Genomic DNA, 22,903 nt, shown 5'->3' with positions numbered 1-22,903 from the left:
GCACGCGGCGCGGCGCGGGCGCAAGCGCCGCCGCGGTATATATAGCCGGTGGCCGGTCGCGGTCTAATCAGCGCTCGTCTTTAGGATTACTAATCGCCGAAAAGATTAGCTATTTTTAAATCTTTTCGCACACGTACGGTGTAATTAATTCAAACCTAGCGATCTGACGGACGGTTCAATATTTTAGAGCTTTCTTAGGCAGCTATAGTATACTCGTAGATATTATGTAGTTTCAGAACTCTTATAATGCGGACTGTGCGATAGGGCAGAGTAAAAAACTTTTGACTACATAGAATAGTATTGTAACATGTAGTAGTAGTAGTAAACACTTTATTGCACAAAACAAGTACATAACACAGAGAGAATACAATAAATGTGTACAAAGGCGAACTTATCCCGTTAAGGGATCTCTTCCAGCTAACCTTTAAGTAACTGAGAGATACATATGAAATGGATACATGTGTGGCTCTAGTGACTAGTCCTCCGTGCATTAAATACACTAGGTACTCGTACTAATGGTTATCAGCTACCTGGTCCACGTCGCACAGTTGTTCAGCTAATTGCTAGTCATTTTATTTAAATATTTAATTTGTGTATACTACCTATTTATTGACAGGTTAATTATTTAAAGTGGCAGTTTAAATAGAAACATAGCATAGCATGTTCGCTAAGTAAAGAACAGCGTAAACAGACAGACGCGACACAGGTAATTAGAATTAGGTAGGTACCTATAAATAAATAGTAATGTCCAAAGAACAGTAGGTACAGTATTAGGTACAGCTCTTGTAGATAGGAACCGTTATCGGAATCACGTCGAGCGCACGGCAGGCGCGGCGGCGACGGCGGCGCGACGTGACGCGCTGCCCCGCCCACGCCGGGGACTCGTGTTGCACTCCACTCCAAGTAGGTACCTTAGATAGCTGCTCAAGTCAACTCGCCGACTAATCCGCAACGTTATCTTTATAGTCATCATTATATTTCATTTATATGTTACGAATAAATCGTATTCGAACATCATATATCAAGATAAGTCATGAGAACCATCATACAGTTAATACACAGATTTTGCAGCGTGGGTTGATGGGTTCTATTCCATGCTTAGAGTTGCGAGAACAGGTAACATAATTTTTTTAGGGTTCCGTAGTCAACTAGGAACCCTTATAGATTCGCCGTAGATAATCTCATAGAAATTGACAAAATAACACCTTACTATAAAATCGTTGCAGACTTTTCTTGGTCTAACTCTAAACATAATATTTCGCTTCGATAGCAAGTGATGATAATGCTAATCTAATGATAATATTTATTAGATTAACTGCTTAAGTAATCAGTAATTTTCATTAATTAGCTTCCTCAGGGACGGAAAAAGGGAGCACGTAATAAAATAAATGAAATTCTAGGCTCATGTAGTTATATTACGAGTAAGTAGTGCAGTAGGTACATTGTTTGTTCATTTTTGCTCATCGGCCTGCTGCAGCACGGTGAACAACGAGTACGAGGTCTTCACTATCTGCAACAATGCATAATAATTCATGTACATATGTGTACTTAGTTATATAAGTTGTTAACACCAACGATCAAGTAATTCACAGTGAAATATGTTACAGCGATGATGTTGTTTGTTTAAGAGTGTTGTAAAGCTGACAGCGACGATGTGTTTGTGTTTGTGTGTGTGTGTGTGTGTGTTTGTTTATACTAACTGCCATAAAAGAGGCAAGCGACAAGGTCGCGAACCCGCCGGCGGACAGTCTCGCCGCCCTGCGCGCGCGCACCATCACCAGCAGCAGGCCGCGCCGCAGCCGCACGCCGCACGACGTCCATCCGCACGAATACGCCGCCGTCGCGATGTCTATGCTCTGTATACATTATGCAATACAATACACAAGCTGCTAATTTTCTACCGCTGAGAGCGTCGCTGGTGCGCTCTCAGGTGACTGATGACGTAGCCAATCTTTGCAGCAAATGTACGGCCGCACTTGCTGCAAGTCACCACCCCTCCGTCGTCATCATACCTACGTGATGACCACGTGGTCCGGCCTTTAGCTCGTCACGCGTAATTTCTCCGTCAGAAGTACAAGGCGAACAGAGTCATATGCCCAAACTATTTTGATCACTTTGCCCCTGGGCTACTGAGGGCCTACCGCTAACATCGATTTTTCGACGACATATCTAAACAAATTCGGCGGAGGTCAAATTAAGTTTGTTTTGTAAAAGTGTTTATAATAAACAATACTTTATTACCTCTTCTGAAAGCTGATTGCCTTGATAACAGTATATGAAGACTTGAAACATCATGTTCAATAGGTACGTGCCCATCGACGCCAGACGGACCAAGTTTCCAGTTTGCTGTAAGACAAATAACATTTATTAAACACCTTGCACTAAATGATTGTATATTATAGATACCTACATTCTTTGTATCATACACTTTTATTTTAAAGCGAAAGCTTTTGAGACTTGAGGGCAACTCTTCCACATATATCAAATTGCATGCATTGTCTAATCATAAGATTCACTGTATCAATAAACTATTTTTAATTTTTTTTTGTGATTGTGATCAAAGGTCAATGCCCACAAAGCTGATCTTATACGGTCAGTCCAACGCGCATTGTGGACACACTTTTTTGGTCATAAAGATACTAGTCTGTAACCCACGTACCGCGGTGAGCTGGAAGGCCGTCACGCAAATGATGAGCATGGATACGCCGAACTGCGCGAACATAGGGGCGGAGAAGCAGGCCTGCAGCTGCGCCGCCGCCTGGAGCGCCTCCTGGTGCCGTCGCGCGGCGACCTCCAGCCGCGACCACACCTCTGCTTCTTGCTCCGCAGTCAGAGTGCCCTAAAAGAGTTCTTTTTTTTGAAAATGTGATTTCAAATTCCAGGTTACAATGTGATAGTCAAGTGTTATACACGTGAACAATTAGGCAGTATAAATAACAACCTGAGCGTTCGGGGTGTCCGGTGTGAGATCGTCGAGCCTGCGCGATGAGGGAGGCCACGAGCGTGTTCTTGCCGACGTTGAGGTAGCGAGAGATACCTGCACCACAGTATAATAAAGAGTACTAACGTACAGTATGGACACTCCCTGCCTCCCGTTGAAAGTGCCGCCCACCCGCTCTCGGTTACCTCACAGTTACCGGCTGGCAAGGACGCGACGACGCGGTGCGCAGAGCGGAGGCCACGTAAAATATTCAAATATTGAACAAATATTTATAAAAACTGGTCAAGTGCCAGTCGGACTCGCGTTTCAAGGGTTCCGTACATCACACAATTTTCAAAAATTTTTTTTTGTAGATACGTGTAACGTGACGTGAGTGAAACGTCTTGAAAAACCCGAATGGGTCAATCAAAAACCAGATGTAACATGAAGTTTTCTGGCGTGGTGGCTTATATCTCTACAACTCTGAAGATTAAATGCCGAACAATAATACAAGTGTCCAAATGCGAAGACTGAAGACCGAGCTCCGCATAGAGCTGAAAACTCGGAGCGTCCGACGGGTCATGCTTCCTACAACTACAGATAATACCTACAGGTTGGCCAAAAAATAAGTGCATTCCCGTAGCCAAGGAGGTTTTGAGATTATACGAGGGACGTCTGAAAACTTATAAGCCTAAGGTATTTCGAGGTTGTATATGTGTTTATGATACTGGCCGCTAGAAAGGCCATTTAAAAATAAATTATTAAGAAAACAATATGTCAGATTTTTATTATTCTGTTTCGAGATATTCAACTAGAAACTACATAATGTGTGAATTACCAGCCCATCGACACCCCATACTTTGATAAATTAAGAACGTACTTGTTACCAACATTGAGGTATAGAAATAATCTTATCGAATTAAAATGACTGCTGTTGAATTTTGGTGGCACATACCATACTTGCTTTTAACATAGACGTATTATACTTACTTTTCTTTAGGTTGGTATGATTGGTAGTAAAACGTCAAACGTCATTTGAATTGTCGTGAACGTGGAAATACGTGGTTATTTTTTATTGTAATTGGTAAAATAACTTTAGCTGTTATTTAAATGGGGGCCAAATCTTTAAGGAAATATGAAGTTTGTAGTGGGTGTGTAAGAAGACTAACTACTGACGCATTTTTGGCCAAATTTCCACTTGATCCGAACAGGTCGGTAAACTGATGTTTGTATGCAATATTTTCATTTTTTACTTTGAGTCGTTAACAGTTACTAATTTAATTAGTTTTAGTTGTGTACAATCCATGATTAAAACGAAAATATTTTGTGAATAAAGTATTTTTAAGTAAAAAACTAAGTAACCTATGACACGAATAGTATACGACCTTACTTCTTTTACGAATTTATCGATAATCTCTTTATTTCAGATGTCGATTATGGGTAAAGCTGAGGAAAAGGAAATGAGGATTTGGCGTATTTATTTACCTATTCAAAAGCTGAATGGAAACAAGTTCATTTGTGGAAATCATTCTCCATCCAGTGCCTTCAATAAAAAGGGACCAGATTAAAAAAGAATGCGCGCGAATTCAGCATATTGTAATATGCCTACTTGAATAATAAACTATGTTATTTTTATCATGTAAAATAAAATTGTTTATATATATAATGTTCTTTTATTTTATTAATCCACGTGATTCTCAAAATGTATTGTTAGCCCTAGCGTTGTTTTTTTTTGTGTTGGTAGTATTGTGTGTGGTTTTTTTTTTAACAATTATGGCCTGGATGTGAGATCTTTAAGCCTGTATTTGGTGTGTTGGGATATGTACGTTCATAATTCGGTTCGAGGATTGTTCGAGAGTGCCGACTCTTAAAACGTAGTGATTATATGCTCTTTGTGAATTACCAGCGAATATTACGAAAATTGAGCATCGTGCTGTAATTAAGTTCCTTACAAAAAGTGAAAAATCACCGCAGTGTATTTTTGAGGAAATGGCTATTATTTACGGTGCTTCTGGGCCTTCTTATGCCACAGTCAAAAAGTGGAGTCGTTTATTTAAACTCGGGCGGGAATCCATCGAAGACGACCCCCGCTCAGGGCGGCCAATATCGGTAGTGACCGAAGAAAACGTAGCCAAAGTCAAAAAGTTGGTATTGGAAGATAGAAGAATTAAGGTTTGGCAAATAGCTGAGGTCCTAGGTATAAGTAAAGAACGAGTCGGAGAAATTTTACACGAACATTTGCACATGAGTAAAGTTAGTGCTCGTTGGGTGCCGAAAATGCTTACTGCCTTCGATAAAGAACGTCGTGTTGAAACTTCCCAGGCGTTTTTAGACTTGTGCGAAGATAATATAGACGAAGTTTGTTCCCGAATAGTAACTGTCGATGAAACATGGATCAGACAGTATGACCCGGAGTGTAAGTCCGAATCAATGCAGTGGATTGAGAAGGGGGAACGGCCGCCGAAGAAATTTAAAGTGCAAAAGTCGGCCTCTAAGTTAATGGCTACGGTGTTTTGGGACTGTGATGGTATTCTTTTAATCGATTATTTAGAAAAGGGTTCCACAATAAATGCACTTTATTATGCAGATCTTGTAAGACAGGTACGACAAGCAATAGTTGAAAAAAGGAGAGGTAAACTAAGGAAAGGAATTTTGTTTTTGCAAGACAACGCACCCGTCCACACCGCTCATGTTGCGAGGCGTGCTTTGAAGGAAGTTGGCTTTGACGAAATCGACCACCCACCGTACAGCCCCGACCTAGCCCCTAGCGACTATTTTCTATTCAATAATTTGAAGAAAGAGTTGAGGGGAAAGCGATTTACTAGTGACGAAGAGATGAAGGCGGCCGTAGAGGAGCATTTTGAAGGGCAAAATAAAGAATATTTTTTTAATGGGCTAAAAGCACTATAAAAAAAATGTAAAAAGTGCATTGATTTGGGAGGAGATTATATCGAAAAATAAACAGTGATTTACCTTTGAAAATTGTGTTTTTGTATCTTAGGCTTAGAAGTTTTCAGACGTCCCTCGTACTAAGCAACTTTTAAGAATAAGAATAAGAATAAGATCATTTATTTGCTTTTCACATATAAATACATGCAAATATAGTTATAAAATATACTCTAAGGTACTTACATGCTAAGATTGCTTATTCTAAGGTTAAAATTATTTTGTACATATAAGTCATTCAGTAACAGTAAATTAAAATCGTTAAGTACAATAATTTCAATGGTAATTAATCTAGTGCATTCGCGAAAAATTCATTGATTGAGTAGTACGGTCTATTAGTAAAATATTCTTTTGCTTTTTTGTTAAATATTCTAAAATCTTCACAATTTTTTATGTCCTGAGTTAACTTGTTAAAAATTTTGATTGCCATGTTATTAATACTATTATTAAAATGGACATAACTTGATTTTGTACATGCTAGTCTATTTTTACCCGACTACGGCAACGCAAAAGGAGGGTTATGATTTTGACCGGTATGTATGTGGGTATGTATGTATGTATGTTCATTTGTTCCCTCAGAACTCCTAAAGTACGCATTATAATTTGACAAACGATATGTCATTCGAATCGTCTTAAGCGTCCGCTGGTTATAGGCTATATAACGTCACAAAAAAAGGAACACGCCGCCCTCTAGAGGTCATAAAGGGACGAACCAAAAAAATAAAAATAAGTAATGATGGCGTGTTGTATATCATTGGAAAGAGCTCAATTAGCACATTTCAAATATATACATATTGTTAGCTTTTGCACCCGGCTTTGCTTACATGAACCCGATAAAACATTAATTTATCGGGTAGGTAATTCGACGCAGCGACGATGCGCAGCCCGACGTACGCGTTCCAAAGCTGGGCGCCGAAGGCGCCCTCATACTAAAAGAGTCGGGCGCAGCCCGACGTACGAGGCTCGCTGTACGCGTTCCAAAGCCGGGCGCCGAAGGCGCCCTCATACTAAAAGAGTCGGGCGCAGCCCGACGTACGAGGCTCGCTGTACGCGTTCCAAAGCCGGGCGCCTTCGGCGCCCTCACACTAAAAAAGTCGGGCGCAGCCCGACGTACGCGTTCCAAAGCTGGGCGCCGAAGGCACCCTCACACTAAAAGAGTCGGGCGCAGCCCGACGTACGAGGCTCGCTGTACGCGTTCCAAAGCCGGGCGCCTTCGGCGCCCTCACACTAAAAAAGTCGGGCGCAGCCCGACGTACGCGTTCCAAAGCTGGGCGCCGAAGGCGCCCTCATACTAAAAGAGTCGGGCGCAGCCCGACGTACGAGGCTCGCTGTACGCGTTCCAAAGCCGGGCGCCTTCGGCGCCCTCACACTAAAAGCGTCGGGCGTAGCCCGACGTACGCGTTCCAAAGCCGGGCGCCGAAGGCGCCCTCATACTAAAAGAGTCGGGCGCAGCCCGACGTATGCGTTCCAAAGCCGGGCGCCGAAGGCGCCCTCATACTAAAAGAGTCGGGCGGAGCCCGACGTACGAGGCTCGCTGTACGCGTTCCAAAGCCGGGCGCCTTCGGCGCCCTCACACTAAAAGTGTCGGGCGTAGCCCAACGTACGCGTTCCAAAGCCGGGCGCCGAAGGCGCCCTCATACTAAAAGAGTCGGACGCAGCCCGACGTACGAGGCTCGCTGTACGCGTTCCAAAGCCGGGTGCCTTCGACGCCCTCACACTAAAAAAGTCGGGCGCAGCCCGACGTACGCGTTCCAAAGCTGGGCGCCGAAGGCGCCCTCATACTAAAAGAGTCGGGCGCAGCCCGACGTACGAGGCTCGCTGTACGCGTTCCAAAGCCGGGCGCCTTCGGCGCCCTCACACTAAAAGAGTCGGGCGTAGCGTAGCCCGACGTACGCGTTCCAAAGCCGGGCGCCTTCGGCGCCCTCACACTAAAAGAGTCGGGCGTAGCGTAGCCCGACGTACGCGTTCCAAAGCCGGGCGCCGAAGGCGCCCTCATACTAAAAGAGTCGGGCGCAGCCCGACGTACGAGGCTCGCTGTACGCGTTCCAAAGCCGGGCGCCTTGAAGGCGCCCTCATACTAAAAGTGTCGGGCGTAGCCCGGCCCGACGTACGCGTTCCAAAGCCGGGCGCCGAAGGCGCCCTCATACTAAAAATGTCGGGCGCAGCTCGACATACTAGGCTCGCTGTACTCGTTCCAAGGCAGGGCGCCTTCGGTGCCCTCATACTAAAAGAGTCGGGCGTAGCCCGACGTACGCGTTCCAAAGACGGGAGCCTTCGGCGCCCTCATACCAAAGAAGTCGGGCGTAGCCCGATATATGCGGCCCTCTGCATGCATTTCTGTACTGCGGACGCCCTCGCAAAAGTAATATCAAGTGACTTCAAATAGTTAGTAACGAAATCATGACCCCAAAATTAATTAAATAAAAAGTAAGTTTAAAAACTAAAACCCGACTACTGCAAATCGCGCTCTAAAAAGTATGAAACAAGATAGAATTCTTATCTAAAAATTATCGAACAGGGAATATTATAAATGTTACCATTTTGTCAATAAAAAAATACAACGTAATATAATTTACTATTTTTTTTATATATGTATTTACAGAGGTTCAGAGGATAGCCGTGGTCGTATGCCACTTTACCTTAAAGTTTATAATCGTGGCATACGACCACGGCGATCCTCTGAATCTCTGTAAATATATAAAAAAATTGTAAGTTATATTACGTTGTATTTTTTTATTACCCGACTACGGCAACGCAAAAGGAAGGTTATGATTTTGACCGGTATGTATGTGGGTATGTATGTATGTATGTTCATTTGTTCCCTCAGAACTCCTAAAGTACGCATTATAATTTGACAAACGATATGTCATTCGAATCGTCTTAAGCGTCCGCTGGTTATAGGCTATATGACGTCACAAAAAAAGGAACACGGCGCCCTCTAGAGGTCATAAAGGGACGAACCAAAAAAATAAAAATAAGTAATGATGGCGTGTTGTATATCATTTGAAAGAGCTCAATTAGCACATTTCAAATATACACATATTGTTAGCTTTTGCACCCGGCTTTGCTTACATGAACCCGATAAAACATAAATTTATCGGGTAGGTAATTCGAACTACGAATCTATAAGCGCTCTGAATTCTATCCGCGTATTACCCGATTAAGGCGATACAAGAAGGTAGAAATTTGTTTGGCCACTATAAACATGGTGTTTTTTAATGATCTGCAATATTTTATAAAGTGAATAGGTATAGAAGTCCAGATCAGCCAAAATGTAGCAAACAGCCCTACATTCCCTACAAGAGACGTACGAGGCTCGCTGTACGCGGCAAAGCGGCGCCCTCATACTAAAAGAGTCGGGCACAGCCCGACGTACGAGGCTCGCTGTACGCGTTCCAAAGCCGTTCGGCGCCCTCATACTAAAAGAGTCGGGCGCAGCCCGACGTACGAGGCTCGCTGTACGCGTTCCAAAGCCGGGCGCCGCTCACACTAAAAGAGTCGGGCGTAGCCCGACATACGCGTTGCAAAGCCGGGCGCTGAAGGCGCCCTCATACTAAAAGAGTCGGGCGCAGCCCGACGTACGAGGCTCGCTGTACGCGTTCCAAAGCCGGGCGCCGAAGGCGCCCTCATACTTAAAGAGTCGGGCGCAGCCCGACGTACGAGGCTCGCTATACGCGTTCCAAAGCCGGGCGCCTTCGGCGCCCTCACACTAAAAGTGTCGGGCGTAGCCCAACGTACGGGTTCCAAAGCCGGGCGCCGAAGGCGCCCTCATACTAAAAGAGTCGGGCGCAGCCCGACGTACGAGGCTCGCTGTACGCGTTCCAAAGCCGGGCGCCTTCGGCGCCCTCACACTTTAAAGAGTCGGGCGTAGCCCGACGTACGCGTTCCAAAGCCGGGCGCCTCATACTAAAAGAGTCGGGCGCAGCCCGACGTACGAGGCTCGCTATACGCGTTCCAAAGCCGGGCGCCTTCGGCGCCCTCACACTAAAAGTGTCGGGCGTAGCCCAACGTACGGGTTCCAAAGCCGGGCGCCGAAGGCGCCCTCATACTAAAAGAGTCGGGCGCAGCCCGACGTACGAGGCTCGCTGTACGCGTTCCAAAGCCGGGCGCCTTCGACGCCCTCACACTAATAGTGTCGGGCGTAGCCCAACGTACGGGTTCCAAAGCCGGGCGCCGAAGGCGCCCTCATACTAAAAGAGTCGGACGCAGCCCGAAGTACGAGGCTCGCTGTACGCGTTCCAAAGCCGGGCGCCTTCGGCGCCCTCACACTTAAAGAGTCGGGCGTAGCCCGACGTAGGCGTTCCAAAGCCGGGCGCCGAAGGCGCCCTCATTCTAAAAGAGTCGGGCGCAGCCCGACGTACGAGGCTCGCTGTACGCGTTCCAAAGCCGGGCGCCTTCGGCGCCCTCATACTAAAAGAGTCGGGCGTAGCCCGACGTACGCGTTCCAAAGCCGGGCGCCGAAGGCGCCCTCATACTAAAAATGTCGGGCGCAGCTCGACATACTAGGCTCGCTGTACTCGTTCCAAGGCAGGGCGCCTTCGGCGCCCTCATACTAAAAGAGTCGGGCGTAGCCCGACGTACGCGTTCCAAAGACGGGAGCCTTCGGCGCCCTCATACCAAAGGAGTCGGGCGTAGCCCGATTTATGCGGCTCTCTGCATGCATTTCTATACTACGGACGCCCGCCCTCGCAAAAGTAATATCAAGTGACTTCAAATAGTTAGTAACGAAATCATGACCCCAAAATTAATTAAATAAAAAATAAGTTTAAAAACTAAAACCCGACTACTGCAAATCGCGCTCTAAAAAGTATGAAACAAGATAGAATTCTTATCTAAAAATTATCGAACAGGGAATATTATAAATGTTACCATTTTTTCAATAAAAAAATACAACGTAATATAATTTACTATTTTTTATATATATGTATTTACAGAGGTTCAGAGGATAGCCGTGGTCGTATGCCACTTTACCTTAAAGTTTATAATTGTGGCATACGACCACGGCGATCCTCTGAATCTCTGTAAATATATAAAAAAATAGTAAATTATATTACGTTGTATTTTTTTATTGAAAAAATGGTAACATTTATAATATTCCCTGTTCGATAATTTTTAGATAAGAATTCTATCTTGTTTCATACTTTTTAGAGCGCGATTTGCAGTAGTCGGGTTTTAGTTTTTAAACTTATTTTTTATTGTTCCTCAGATTGAAATTATGACATTCACCAGATGTGGGATACTTATTCCTATTTATGTAGACATAAACACATATGCGATAGAGATACATTGATGTGATTGTCATGATTTTTTGGTCTTTGAACATATCTCTGTGGGTAATTGGTATACGTTTGGATTTTGGATCCAGTAATGAGTCGTAGAGCCTTTTTCTGCAGGAGTAACACTGAATTAATATTTGAGCCGTTACCCCAAACTTCCACACAATATCTAATTATACTTTCAAAATATGAGAAGTAAACAGTTTTTAAGATATTAGTGTCTGCAATTTTTGAAATGCTTTTCAATGAGTAACATGCACTAGCCAATCTTTTGCATACTGTTTGTATTTGGTTATGCCACTTCAGATATGGATCAAGATCTACTCCCAAAAATCGAATACAATCAGATTTTTCTATAGGCAAATTACAGTTTAAATCATTACTTCTAGAGCTCCGCCGAAAGATGGTGTAAAAACTTTTCCCACAATTTATTTTCAAACCATTGCAAGTAAACCAACTTTCAAGTTCCTTCCAGCACGTTTCGATTCGTAAACAGAACTCTTGAGCGGTGTTTGCATTTATTATTATGCTAGTGTCATCGGCGTACAAGTAGGGTGAGCCGTGAGTAAGATTTGCTGGTAAATCGTTAATAAATATAAGAAATAATAAGGGCCCAAGTACTGAACCCTGTGGCACCCCGTATTTAATTACACCTTCGTCAGAACGACATGTCTCAATATTATCTCCACACGAAATCTCTACGTATTGTGAACGATCAGTTAGATAAGATTCAAAAAGACTATGGGCTGTACCACGAACTCCGTAGTACTCAAGTTTGTTAAGGAGTATTTTGTGACTAACACAGTCAAAAGCTTTAGTCAAGTCACAGAACACCCCTCCACATTGGTGCCCATTGTTCAGGTTGGACATTACCTCAGTAACTAGACTTATTACAGCATGGGAAGTGTTCCTCCCTTTCCTGAAACCGTACTGACATGGAGTGAACAGGTTATGTTTCTCAAAATGCTTTTCCAATCTTACAGCTAGGCATTTCTCAAATATTTTGGAGACTACTGACAGAAGAGATATAGGTCTGTAATTGTTCAGTTCAGCACGACTTCCTTTTTTAAATATCGTAACGACTTTGGCTTTTTTCAGAATATAAGGGAAAATACCCTTTTCTAAACATTCATTAAAAATTATACATAACGGTGTACATAAAAAGCTTATGTTGTTTTTTACAAATTTTGTATTGAGGTTGTCTGGTCCACTTGAGTTGCAGTTTTTGAGGTTCTTTGCTGTTTGGACAATTTCTAATTCAGTTATGGGACTTAAGAAGATGGAGTTACAGTTTTCAATCTTTAGGTTATGCATATTTCTCATGTGTTTGCTGCATACAGTGTCATCGGATGCCTTCCCTACGCTTAAGAAATGTCGATTGAAAGCATTTGCAATGGTATTTACATCGTTGGTTTGGCCATTTTCAAGTTGGTTTAGTATGGGACCAACCCCGAAATCACGAAAAAAAATGTATGCTCCCATAGAAACCGGACCAGCCAAAATGTATGAAACAGCCGAATTTTTCTTTGCGATTTCGGGGTTGCACGTGGGCAATGGGAATACACTTTTTTTTGGCCACCCTGTATAGTGGTTTTTAAAACACGCAATATTAGTAACCTAATCAATCAGTCCTACAAGTACCATTGCGGCTGTGTGCCAGATGCAGCCTAGTCGCATTTTTTGTCTTCAGTCCGACTCACGCATGAAGCTAAAGGCACGCCTCTTCGGGACGCTTCGGGCCTTCGGCCTTATGCGGATATCGGCCTAGGGCCTTCGCAATAGCTGTCTACATCACGTTTCACTTAAAAACCATTGCAGCTGTGTCCCTAAAAAAACGTAACTGCATTTTTGTTCTTAAATCCGACTCACGCTTGACTCTAGATTTCAAATAGGTGTTCCTGTCATATTTAGGTGAAGGACTATTTTGTGTATTTATTTCAGAATTTTAGACCCAGTAGTTTCGGAGGTAGAGGGAGGAGAATGGTCATTTTGAGTCTATTTTCTTGAATAACTTCTAAACTTTTTATTGTAAATTTATAAGAAAAATATATTTGAAATTCTCACAATGAGCTCTTTCGTTTGATATATAACACGATATTGTTTTCAAAACTTTGTTTTTTAATTTTATCGTTTACCCCCCAAAAGTAGCCCCTATGTTTAAAATTCATTTGTTGTCGTTACATATTTGTCTTTGGGTCACAGAATTCCATATGTGTACCAAATTTCAACTAAATTGGTCCGGTAGTTTCGGAGCAAATTGGCTGTGACAGACGGACAGACAGACGCACGAGTGATCCTATAAGGGTTCCGTTTTTTCCTTATGAGGTACGGAACCCTAAAAACTAACAGATCACACTGAAAACAACACAATATCTATATAGTAACAGCACCAGTCATGGGACATTTAAGAGGAAATTTGGAGTATTTATGATATTTCCCTTATACATGTAAATGGTCTACCGCTTAGCGTGTTAAAAGATGAAAGTCCTATCCGTCTTTCATGTTTTAGGCGTGTTGTATCAAAGATACTGCAATTAGTTTCCACATATTTAACAAATTAAAACTTATGCTTTTTTTCTCCAGTCATGGACACCAAAGTTCCAGTAATGGGCCCCCGGTAATGGACGTGGATCCAGTAATGGGCCCCCTATAATGGACATTGCTCTATCAGTATAAAATATTGAAATGGGGAATAAATTACGGCAAAATAAAACAATTTTTGGTATAAGCTTTTATCGCTGAATGTATTTTTCTTTCCACAGCCAATTATTATTGGATTAGATCCATTGAGACAATTCTAATTATACCCTAACACAATTAGTTAGGGTTTAATGCGATAAAGTTCCCATGGCCACCTCCTGTCTCCATCATCAGATCAGGTCCATGTTATCATAATATTGCATTATCATCCGATTTGCATACTTAATTACGTACTTACACAAAATTTCAACTGAATCGGAAATCGAAAAGTGGCTCAAATTCAGCTACCAAGATTGGACCCACACTAACTAACAGGGCAAGTTAAATAAAAGTTTGGAAAAACGATATTAATTTATCCGAGGTCCGAGAATACCCCCTGATTGACATATTTCTTAACTACATTTTATTTCTGTATTGTTTAAACATGAAATTATGGCATAGCAAGCATCATTCTGTCATTTGTCCCATCATAGGAGGTACGCACAGTGCCGGATTTACCACTAGGCTGAGTAGGCTGAAGCCTAGGGCGGCAGATTTTAGGGGGCGGCAAATTTGGGTCAAAATTGTTTTATTTGCTGTTCAGATAGGGTCGACCAGAATTTTGCCGATCCCCTATTTATATGTAAAATTTAAAATTTAAATAACAAGCATTATTTGTCGATTTTGCCGCCCTCTGTCATGTCAAGACCCGTTATATTGAGACAGACAGATGGCCGGACGGACAAAGTGATCCTGTGTGTATATGGGTTCCGTTTTTTTCCTTTTGAAGTACGCATCTCTAAAAATGTACCTTTTATTTTCTCGAAAAAATTTCGCGCTCGCTACGCTCGCGCTTTCATTTAAATACCTACATTTTATGGGACTCATCTGACTACATTGTAAATTTGGGATGGTCGGCGATTCTTGTGTCTTCGTGGTGTTGAATCTCACTAAATTGTTCCGACCCCATGCCGAAACTCAGGATAGAGTGCTCTCGATATCAGTGCCTCTACCATCAGTTGGCAGAGTATTTCTCACTTACTTTCAGTGAATAAACGTGCCGTGAGTCACGTTTTACGTTTCTTTACGGTCTTATGTACCTAACTTCACTCCACTCCAAACGATGCTGTCCCTTTCTAAGTATACTAAAAAACAGAGCAAGAGTTATATCGGAGTTTTATACAGCGCCTCTAGGATTCACCTAAAGAACTAAATAACAAAATTGACACATTTTCTCACGTCTACGTAATTTACTATCTATGCATCTCGCTCTCGCATATTAGTGCAAGTGAGATGCACAGAAAGTAATGTTACATATACTGATGGTAGCCGTGAATATGGAGGGTAGAGGTAAGGAGAATCCTTTATGACTTTATGAGAAAACTCCTTTATGGGAGAATATTTGCAAAAACTGGGCACGCTGTTAGCTATTATAATTTTTATAAATCTCTCTAGATTAGCGAAAAAAAAAAAAACACATAAACCTAGTTTTTTTCATTCTATCAATACCGTACTAAAAATCATGGAGAATGGAAGATAACCGTATTAACAAGTGGAAAAACGTTTTCTCTTTTTGTATGGACGATTAAGTAGTATACTTCCCTCTTAAGGTTTTTGACGGACACTTTTTCATTATTAATTACATGGAGATTCTATTCCTTACCTCTACCATCCACTAAGAGCATTTAGAAGGGAGATGTCATCGCTGTCATTTTCTTAACAAAACAGTCTACCGATTTTTGCGGGGGAGGGGACGTCAAATGTATTGCTATTTCTACATGATTTGTACGTAACGTACAAATAGCCATGTCAGTCTATACAAAAGTTTGCACAATTGTGCAAGTTTTTCGGCAGAGGGATAAGTAATAATGTCAACAAAAAAATAAAGAGTATACCTTCGAGACTACTACGACTATGATATTTGATTTATTCGGTTGTCAATATAAAACAAATATAGGTGTTCTTTCTTCTCGTATGAGACGCCATTACTATGTAGTCTTGCTTGAGATTAATAAACATTACCTATATGGTGTTAAAACAAGCTTTTCTTTCCTGCTTGGAACCCTAATCCTAAATCCTAACAGTAAGCACTCAATGGCCACTCCAGTTATTAAATGCTCTAAGACCAATTTTGTCACTATGTTACTGACTCAACCTTCATTCTACATTTTTTTTAAGACTTGACGTTGCCATAGTTACGAAAATAATAAACACATCAATGTTAGTAAACAATGTATAAATTAAAATATATTGTATTCAAGACAAAAATTGCAAAATATGATAATTACGTAAACATCATTAATAATCGAGTTAAAATTATGACTTTGCGTGTTAAAAAATAGGAAGCAAAGTATACGGCGCGATTATACAGGCTACTTTTGGCTACATATTTATTTTATTACCTATGACGAAAATAGTACACACATGAGAAGAAATCTTAAAAGTTAAAATATTAAAATAGGTATGTATTATAATGGTCCGCTTCAGTCCGCATCATGACAGCGGCCGTCTCCTACTGCTAAGTAACATTATCTAATAGAGTGTGCGGAAAGAGAAGAGTCGTGAAATTTAGGGGAGCCCATACATTATACCTACGACTCTTCTCTTTCCGCACAGACCCTACGTATGACCTTAATAGCGATCTTAATTTTATTTCAGTGCCAAGCGCCCCATTTCCAATACAAAATGAACCCACGCAGCGGGTTTTTGGCAATAAATGTGTTTAAATCTTATTTAAATTTTCAGATTCTGAACAACCAGCAAAAGTTTTTGAAGAAAGTTTTATATTTCCTGTTACCAAGTTAACATGAAAAACGATTACCTAGGTACCAAACACAATAATTTGAACAACGGAAAATAAAATAATACTTACTTAGTACTTAAAGAAAAATAAATAAACTCACAGAACATTTGTATGTTTTATTTTATTTAAGATAATAATGCTTAATAAAATACGTAGCAATTCTTGTGTAAATATTATAATAGGTCTTGCGGTATGTTCTTACTATGTGTTATGTGCACCCAGCTACAAAAACAGCAACATATCTATGTACCGCTCCTTGTATTGAGCCTTAATTCTTAATACATATGTAACTTCTACATGCATACGCATGCATACATGATGCAATCCGGGTTTTCATGAAAATGTTATTTTCAATCAGCTTCTTGCCTAAAACCAAAAACTGCTCGTAAGCAATGTAATTTTCGCAAATGTAGCAGTAGAAATAGGAAAATATGATGTCAAGTATAACTCATTACCTTTGTACTAAATCAGCCTTTTATCGAACTATTAATTTATTTATCCTTTAAAGTTTTGCTTGAAGTTCACATACTGTTATAAATTTATACATATTACGTTGAAAATTGCATTAATATTCGTGAAAAATCTGCGTATTTGTTGTGTTTACAAGGTGACAGAAATGTCACGTTGGAAACGCACGTATTTTTCCATAACATCTGTCACGTTTACTCGCGTAAAGTATTTACGCAGAATAATTCTGGCTCAGTTTTCATTATATAATTAGAAAGAGAGCGTTTTAGGTGTGAAGTTAGGCAAGTATGGAAAACTCGCGTAAAAACGTTTGTAACTCATGGTACAAATTGAAATTTTTAGTTCTTTACGTGACCGGTAGAGGCACTGTACAATTACTCCATACATTTTCCTTAACTTTCTCACTATCGACTGTCATTCACGGAACTCATAGTAGAGCTACAGATACAACCTAGAAAACCTATAAGCCAGGCGGATAGGGGCGGCAAAATCGGCATAGCCTACGGGCGGCAAATGTCTAAATCCGGCACTGGGTACGCAGTTTTACAGCTCCTATAATGGGATTGGGCCAAATACCACTATTTTTTTACATCTGTGGAGTCACAACATAGTGTGTTGTATACCTTATCTCATGATAAATGCAATTAACAAAACACATTCTAGTTTTCATCAAGTATTAATTAATTAAAATTTAATAAATTAACTCACCTCTCTTAGCGAAGTTGTTAAGAATTCGTAGTGGTATTTTTTTTCAGTGACACGACAACTTTTAGGTTGACGCCAATTTCTTAAAAAACAACCAAATATAATAAAACTTCAAACTGAAACAGCTCTAGGACTCTTATTTATGATAATATACAGCCAGTGTTTATTAAACTACTTTTAGATACTTATTTTAGAGGAATTATGTTTTTTTGTCCCATTACTGGTTCCACGTCCATTATAGGGTCCACTACTATATGAACAAAAAATCATGTTTTCAACTTACGTAATATTTTGGTGGCCTGAATTTCCTTACAAAAATTTTGTTAAGGCTTGGCCACACACAGAGCGCGACGCAGCGCCGCGTCCGCGCCGCGTCCACGCCGCGCGACCGCGGCACATGCTAACAGGTTACCGACGTCAAACAGACTGCGTCCCGCCGGTATCACGCCCCGCTTCTGTCGCGCCCCGCGCCGCGCGGCCCCTAGCGTCCACGCGGCGCGTGCGCAGCGCTGCGCCGCGCGGACGCGGCGGCCCGCCGCGTCTCGCAAGGTCACGTCAGTAGGATCGGACGTTAAGCAGCGAGCGGTGCGCCGCGTTCCCGCGCGGCCGCGCCGCGTTCACGCGCGCCTTGAGGGCGTGTTGAGAGCGTGAGGCCGGCGCGATCGGCGCGCGCCCTGTTTGACCAGGCTTCGCGTCGGCATCACGCGGCGCGGACGCGGCGCTGCGTCGCGCTCTGTGTGTGGCCAAGCCTTTACTTCGTTTATACTGATTCAAAATAGGAAAATATTGTATAAATCGAGCTTAGCATAATACGATTCTTATTTCTTCCTAATTCACGCAATGAGTTTTGAGTCATTGAGGTCATCGAACTTGACAACAAAATGGCGAGAACCCTAGCACGTCTTATCTCACTCACACAAACATGGTACGCGTTCACCTACACGAGCTTAGACTGTGTGCGTAGGAACGCGTTTGTTTCATACATTTGATCGCCAGTGTCCGAGGTGTGCCTGCGCGGTGGGCGTGAGGCTGGCCAGGCGCAGCGCGTCGAGCCGCAGCCGACAGCGCGCCTGCGCGATGAGGGAGGCCACGAGCGTGTCCTTGCCGACGATGAGGTAGCGAGAGATACCTGCACGGTGGGCGTGAGGTCGTCCGTGAGGCTGGCCAGGCGCAGCGCGGCGAGCCGCAGCCGACAGCGCGCCTGCGCGATGAGGGAGGCCACGAGCGTGTCCTTGCCGACGATGAGGTAGCGAGAGATACCTGCACGGTGGGCGTGAGGTCGTCCGTGAGGCTGGCCAGGCGCAGCGCGGCGAGCCGCAGCCGACAGCGCGCCTGCGCGATGAGGGAGGCCACGAGCGTGTCCTTGCCGACGTTGAGGTAGCGAGAGATACCTGCACGGTGGGCGTGAGGTCGTCCGTGAGGCTGGCCAGGCGCAGCGCGGCGAGCCGCAGCCGACAGCGCGCCTGCGCGATGAGGGAGGCCACGAACGTGTCCTTGCCGACGTTGAGGTAGGCGGCGGCGAACAGCGCGCCCACCTGGTGCAGGTACGTCAGCTCGTACGCCGGGGACAGTGACGTGTCGTACGGGTACCTGTTATAATTATGTCGATAGCCACAGAATACAATATATAGGCACACAGAATTTAGGCTAGAGGAATATTGTCAAAGTAAATTATGTAGTGTAGTCAGTACATTTACTGCCATCTTTCGACAAAAATGATTTAAACTTTTTTTTGTAGATCAGTCATCTTTTGTTCCTGGCCTAACCTAATGTTTGCGTATCAATCTATCACCTTATCCTGACAATTAACAAAACTGGCTTTTCTTACTCAGTTTGCTGTTGACCAACAAAAATGTACATTATGTACATCAAGAACGTTGACTGTCAGAATACCACCTGATGATATTTTCAGTAAAATTTGCTACTGATTATGAAGTGATCCATATTATAAGTGACCAGCCAGTTTCTGCGGTTCAAAGATATGTTGAAGCGGCATATGAAGAGAGCTCATATAGAGCCAACAATCTAAATCTAAATCATAGCCACTCGCTGGTGACCGTCCACAGTGGAAGCATATTATGCAGACGTGCGTGAATTTGAAGCCAGGATACGCACAGAGCTCGACGTCAAGCGTGACGAGATAAAGGCCTTACCACCCGTGGCCATCACGTATAATTAGTAGGTGTGTAAACACTAACCAGGCGCGCAACGGCAGCTGGTTCTTCTCGGCGCTGCCGGCCCAGCCCGCCACCGTCACCGTCGTCAAGCACAAGTAGAGCAGTTGCTGTTGCCGCGTCTCTCGGTTGCAACTACAATACGTCTCAGTTAGCAAAAATATAAAGAACATTACAAGGTATACCTATATACAGTGTGGAAAGATAAGTCGGGCCCTGGGGGGAAACTACCTTAAATCCTTAAGATGGCTCAGTTTACTTAAAAGAGACATTCCTTTATTTTGGAAAAGAAACAGAACTGCATTCAAAGATTTTCTAAAACTCGCTTGCCTCGCCCGGGACTCGAACCGACTGAAAATTCCAAAAAATAAAAACTCGCGATTTTATTCTACTAGTCGATACAGTTAATGTTAATGATAACATTTCTCCAAGAAACATTAGGTCTTACACTCGTCTGTCGTACAAAATATCCATAAAATCTAATATTTAGTACTCAAGATTTTTTTAGGCAAGCGAAATTGAAGAAAAATTGAAAAATACATTGAATGCAGTTTTGTTTCTTTTTAAAAATAAAGGAATGTCTCCTTTAAGTAAAATGAGCCAGCTTAAGGATTTAAGGTAGTTTCCCTCCAGGGCCCGACTTATCTTTTCACACTGTATATGGAGAAGACCGTCTATAAGGCAAGACATCTAAAAGCTCTTTTGTCGCTTTTAACTTTTGCTTTGCTTGGTCGGTAGAACTAAAGGATTAAAGCTCTTTCTGTCCGACTGTGTCTGAACGGCGTACAGATACGAGAGTAGGCACTTGCCCGTGACGGTCTTCCTGACAATTAATTCCTCCCCACAAACATATCTTACATAAAATTTAACAAAACCGATATAGAAACTATACATATATTTCTAAATTTTTGATGTACTGCATTCTCGAAAACTATCATCACTTAATTACCATCTCATTTGACCTAATGACTGACCAGAAGTGTGTAAGCCAAGAAGTCCCAGTTAATAAACGCGACGGATGGAACCCGTACTCCGAAGATTGGACAGCCAGCAATCATCCATTTGTCCAAGTATTGGATAATTATATGGAATTGCTATTGAACTAATTTGGTGTGTTTATAATGTGTACTAAATGTTTTTTTACAGTACCTACATATGGTCCTACTTTCCCGCACTAGTACGGGAAACAGCACTTTCCGTGCATATGTCAAAAATTTAAAGGGCCATATGTACTATAGAACGTTTACGATACACGTGCGAATAAGTAATTCGCACGTGTATCCCTTCGGTAGTGTTTTAATTTATCGCCATCCGTTTCGAATTTCCTTTTTTCCGCACTTGTATCGTAAATAACTATTTTATGTTAATTGATGTGACTAGTACATAAGCGCTTTGGTACGACACTATAATGCTTATTATATGCTGAAATAAATGAAAATGAAAAAAAAAAGTAAGGCAGGAACATATTAAACATAGTTATCATTAATAAAGGTAACGATTTGGTCACCTCTCAGCAATCAGACTTATCATCTAGCTCCCTGCAAGGTCCTGCCCCTGCTGCAATCATCATCACCTGCTGGTTGCGAGCGGCAGGCACCACAAGCAAGATCTTGTAATCACCTGTCCACGATCTCCTTGCCCGGCCCCGTCTCTGCCGCCAGCAACTTATTCGCGCTGCTCACTAGAGGGCGCAGAGTGCGGACGCGCGCCACCACAGCCACGATCTTGGTGGTCTGCGCGAGGTTGGTGAACAACACGAAGGCCGTGCCCGTCATCAGCGCCACGTCGCCCCAGATCAGGAACAGGTCCACCACCTGGATGATCAGGTATGTCCCTACGACATATAGCTTTTGAAAATTTGCTGAAAGTATCATCGAAGTACCTACACTACACAGACAGACAGACACTAGACTCGAACCACGCATATTTTCCATGCCAAGTGTAAATGGAACTTGAAGTATATGTATGAATTTATACTGCAAAGTTAGCGTAGTCAGAGCGTATAAGTAGGGTTATAATATCTAAAATTTTGAAAAAATACACAAATTAGTTCTTTACCTTAATAAATGACAGGAAAACCTATTAGAAATGTGCAGTCAAGGGTCAGTCGGACTTAATTACTGAGTTTTTGATTTTACGGGTTCTTTACATTTCATTCACGTTCCACATAAAACAATTCATTCTTCAAAATTGGGTAGGGTAATTGGGTAGTTGGACCGCGAGGCCGACTCGCACTTGACCGGTTTTTAAAAGTCGCTGAACAAATGTAGGTCAGTCAGTTTGAGGAGTGCAGCCAATGGTTTAACTTTATTGTGCTCCTGTTACAGGCCCCATCCCATCCAGTAGATATACTTATGCCAAAAGTTAAGTTAATAATTAAGTAAAAAGTGTACCAACATCAACACCTAAATTAATTGGAAAATTTTACCGAGATGTTAGTGTTTAATGAAACAAAAATAATGATCACGAAATTTCCTCAATAATTTGTAATGGCCCTGCTATGTTGAAGGTTAAAGGATACCTTCGAGACATTTTAAAACTGAAAATCATACCTAACAAAAACATAAAGGAAAGAAAGCCATAGCAATTATAGAAAATCTTCTGCTCTCTGGTGAGGCTCTCCGGTGGCCAGAACCCGAACAGCTTCAGCGCGGTGAGAGACGCGCTCACCGAAAAATTCACGTTTTTCTCAATAATGCCCATTTTCTGCTATTTCCCTAACGATGGCTGGACTGAACTGAGTCAATACGAAAATGAAATGTTGTATGTCTTTATAATAAGTGCTTACGCGACAGATTTCAGGGGCGCACAACATTTTGCCGCCTATTCAGGAATTTTTTCAGAGACGCTTTTAATGAGCCATTAAATACATTGTAAGATGGTACACCTCAGACATCTTTGAAATGAGGTCACAGCGTTTCAAGGACAAGTT

At 42.4% G+C, this 22,903-nt stretch overlaps 1 protein-coding gene across 1 annotated transcript; it reads right to left on the bottom strand.

Annotated features, from left to right (window-relative positions):
• Positions 1-1,394: 1,394 nt before the first annotated feature.
• Positions 1,395-22,691, bottom strand: LOC134670389 (odorant receptor Or1-like). Its single transcript, XM_063528216.1, has 8 exons — positions 22,524-22,691; positions 21,592-21,805; positions 19,996-20,106; positions 19,189-19,387; positions 2,660-2,839; positions 2,242-2,346; positions 1,701-1,856; positions 1,395-1,510 (listed from the first exon to the last, which is right to left on the bottom strand). The coding sequence occupies exons 1-8, from the start codon at positions 22,672-22,674 to the stop codon at positions 1,451-1,453; spliced, it is 1,176 nt and encodes a 391-aa protein (XP_063384286.1). The 5' UTR covers positions 22,675-22,691; the 3' UTR covers positions 1,395-1,450.
• Between the last annotated feature and the right edge of the window lie 212 nt (positions 22,692-22,903).

Source organism: Cydia fagiglandana, chromosome 13 (genome assembly GCF_963556715.1).
Source record: "Cydia fagiglandana chromosome 13, ilCydFagi1.1, whole genome shotgun sequence".
NCBI classification, from domain to species: domain Eukaryota; kingdom Metazoa; phylum Arthropoda; class Insecta; order Lepidoptera; family Tortricidae; genus Cydia; species Cydia fagiglandana.
Note: the sequence above shows the minus strand (reverse complement) of the source record. Positions and strands in the feature narration are given on the sequence as shown.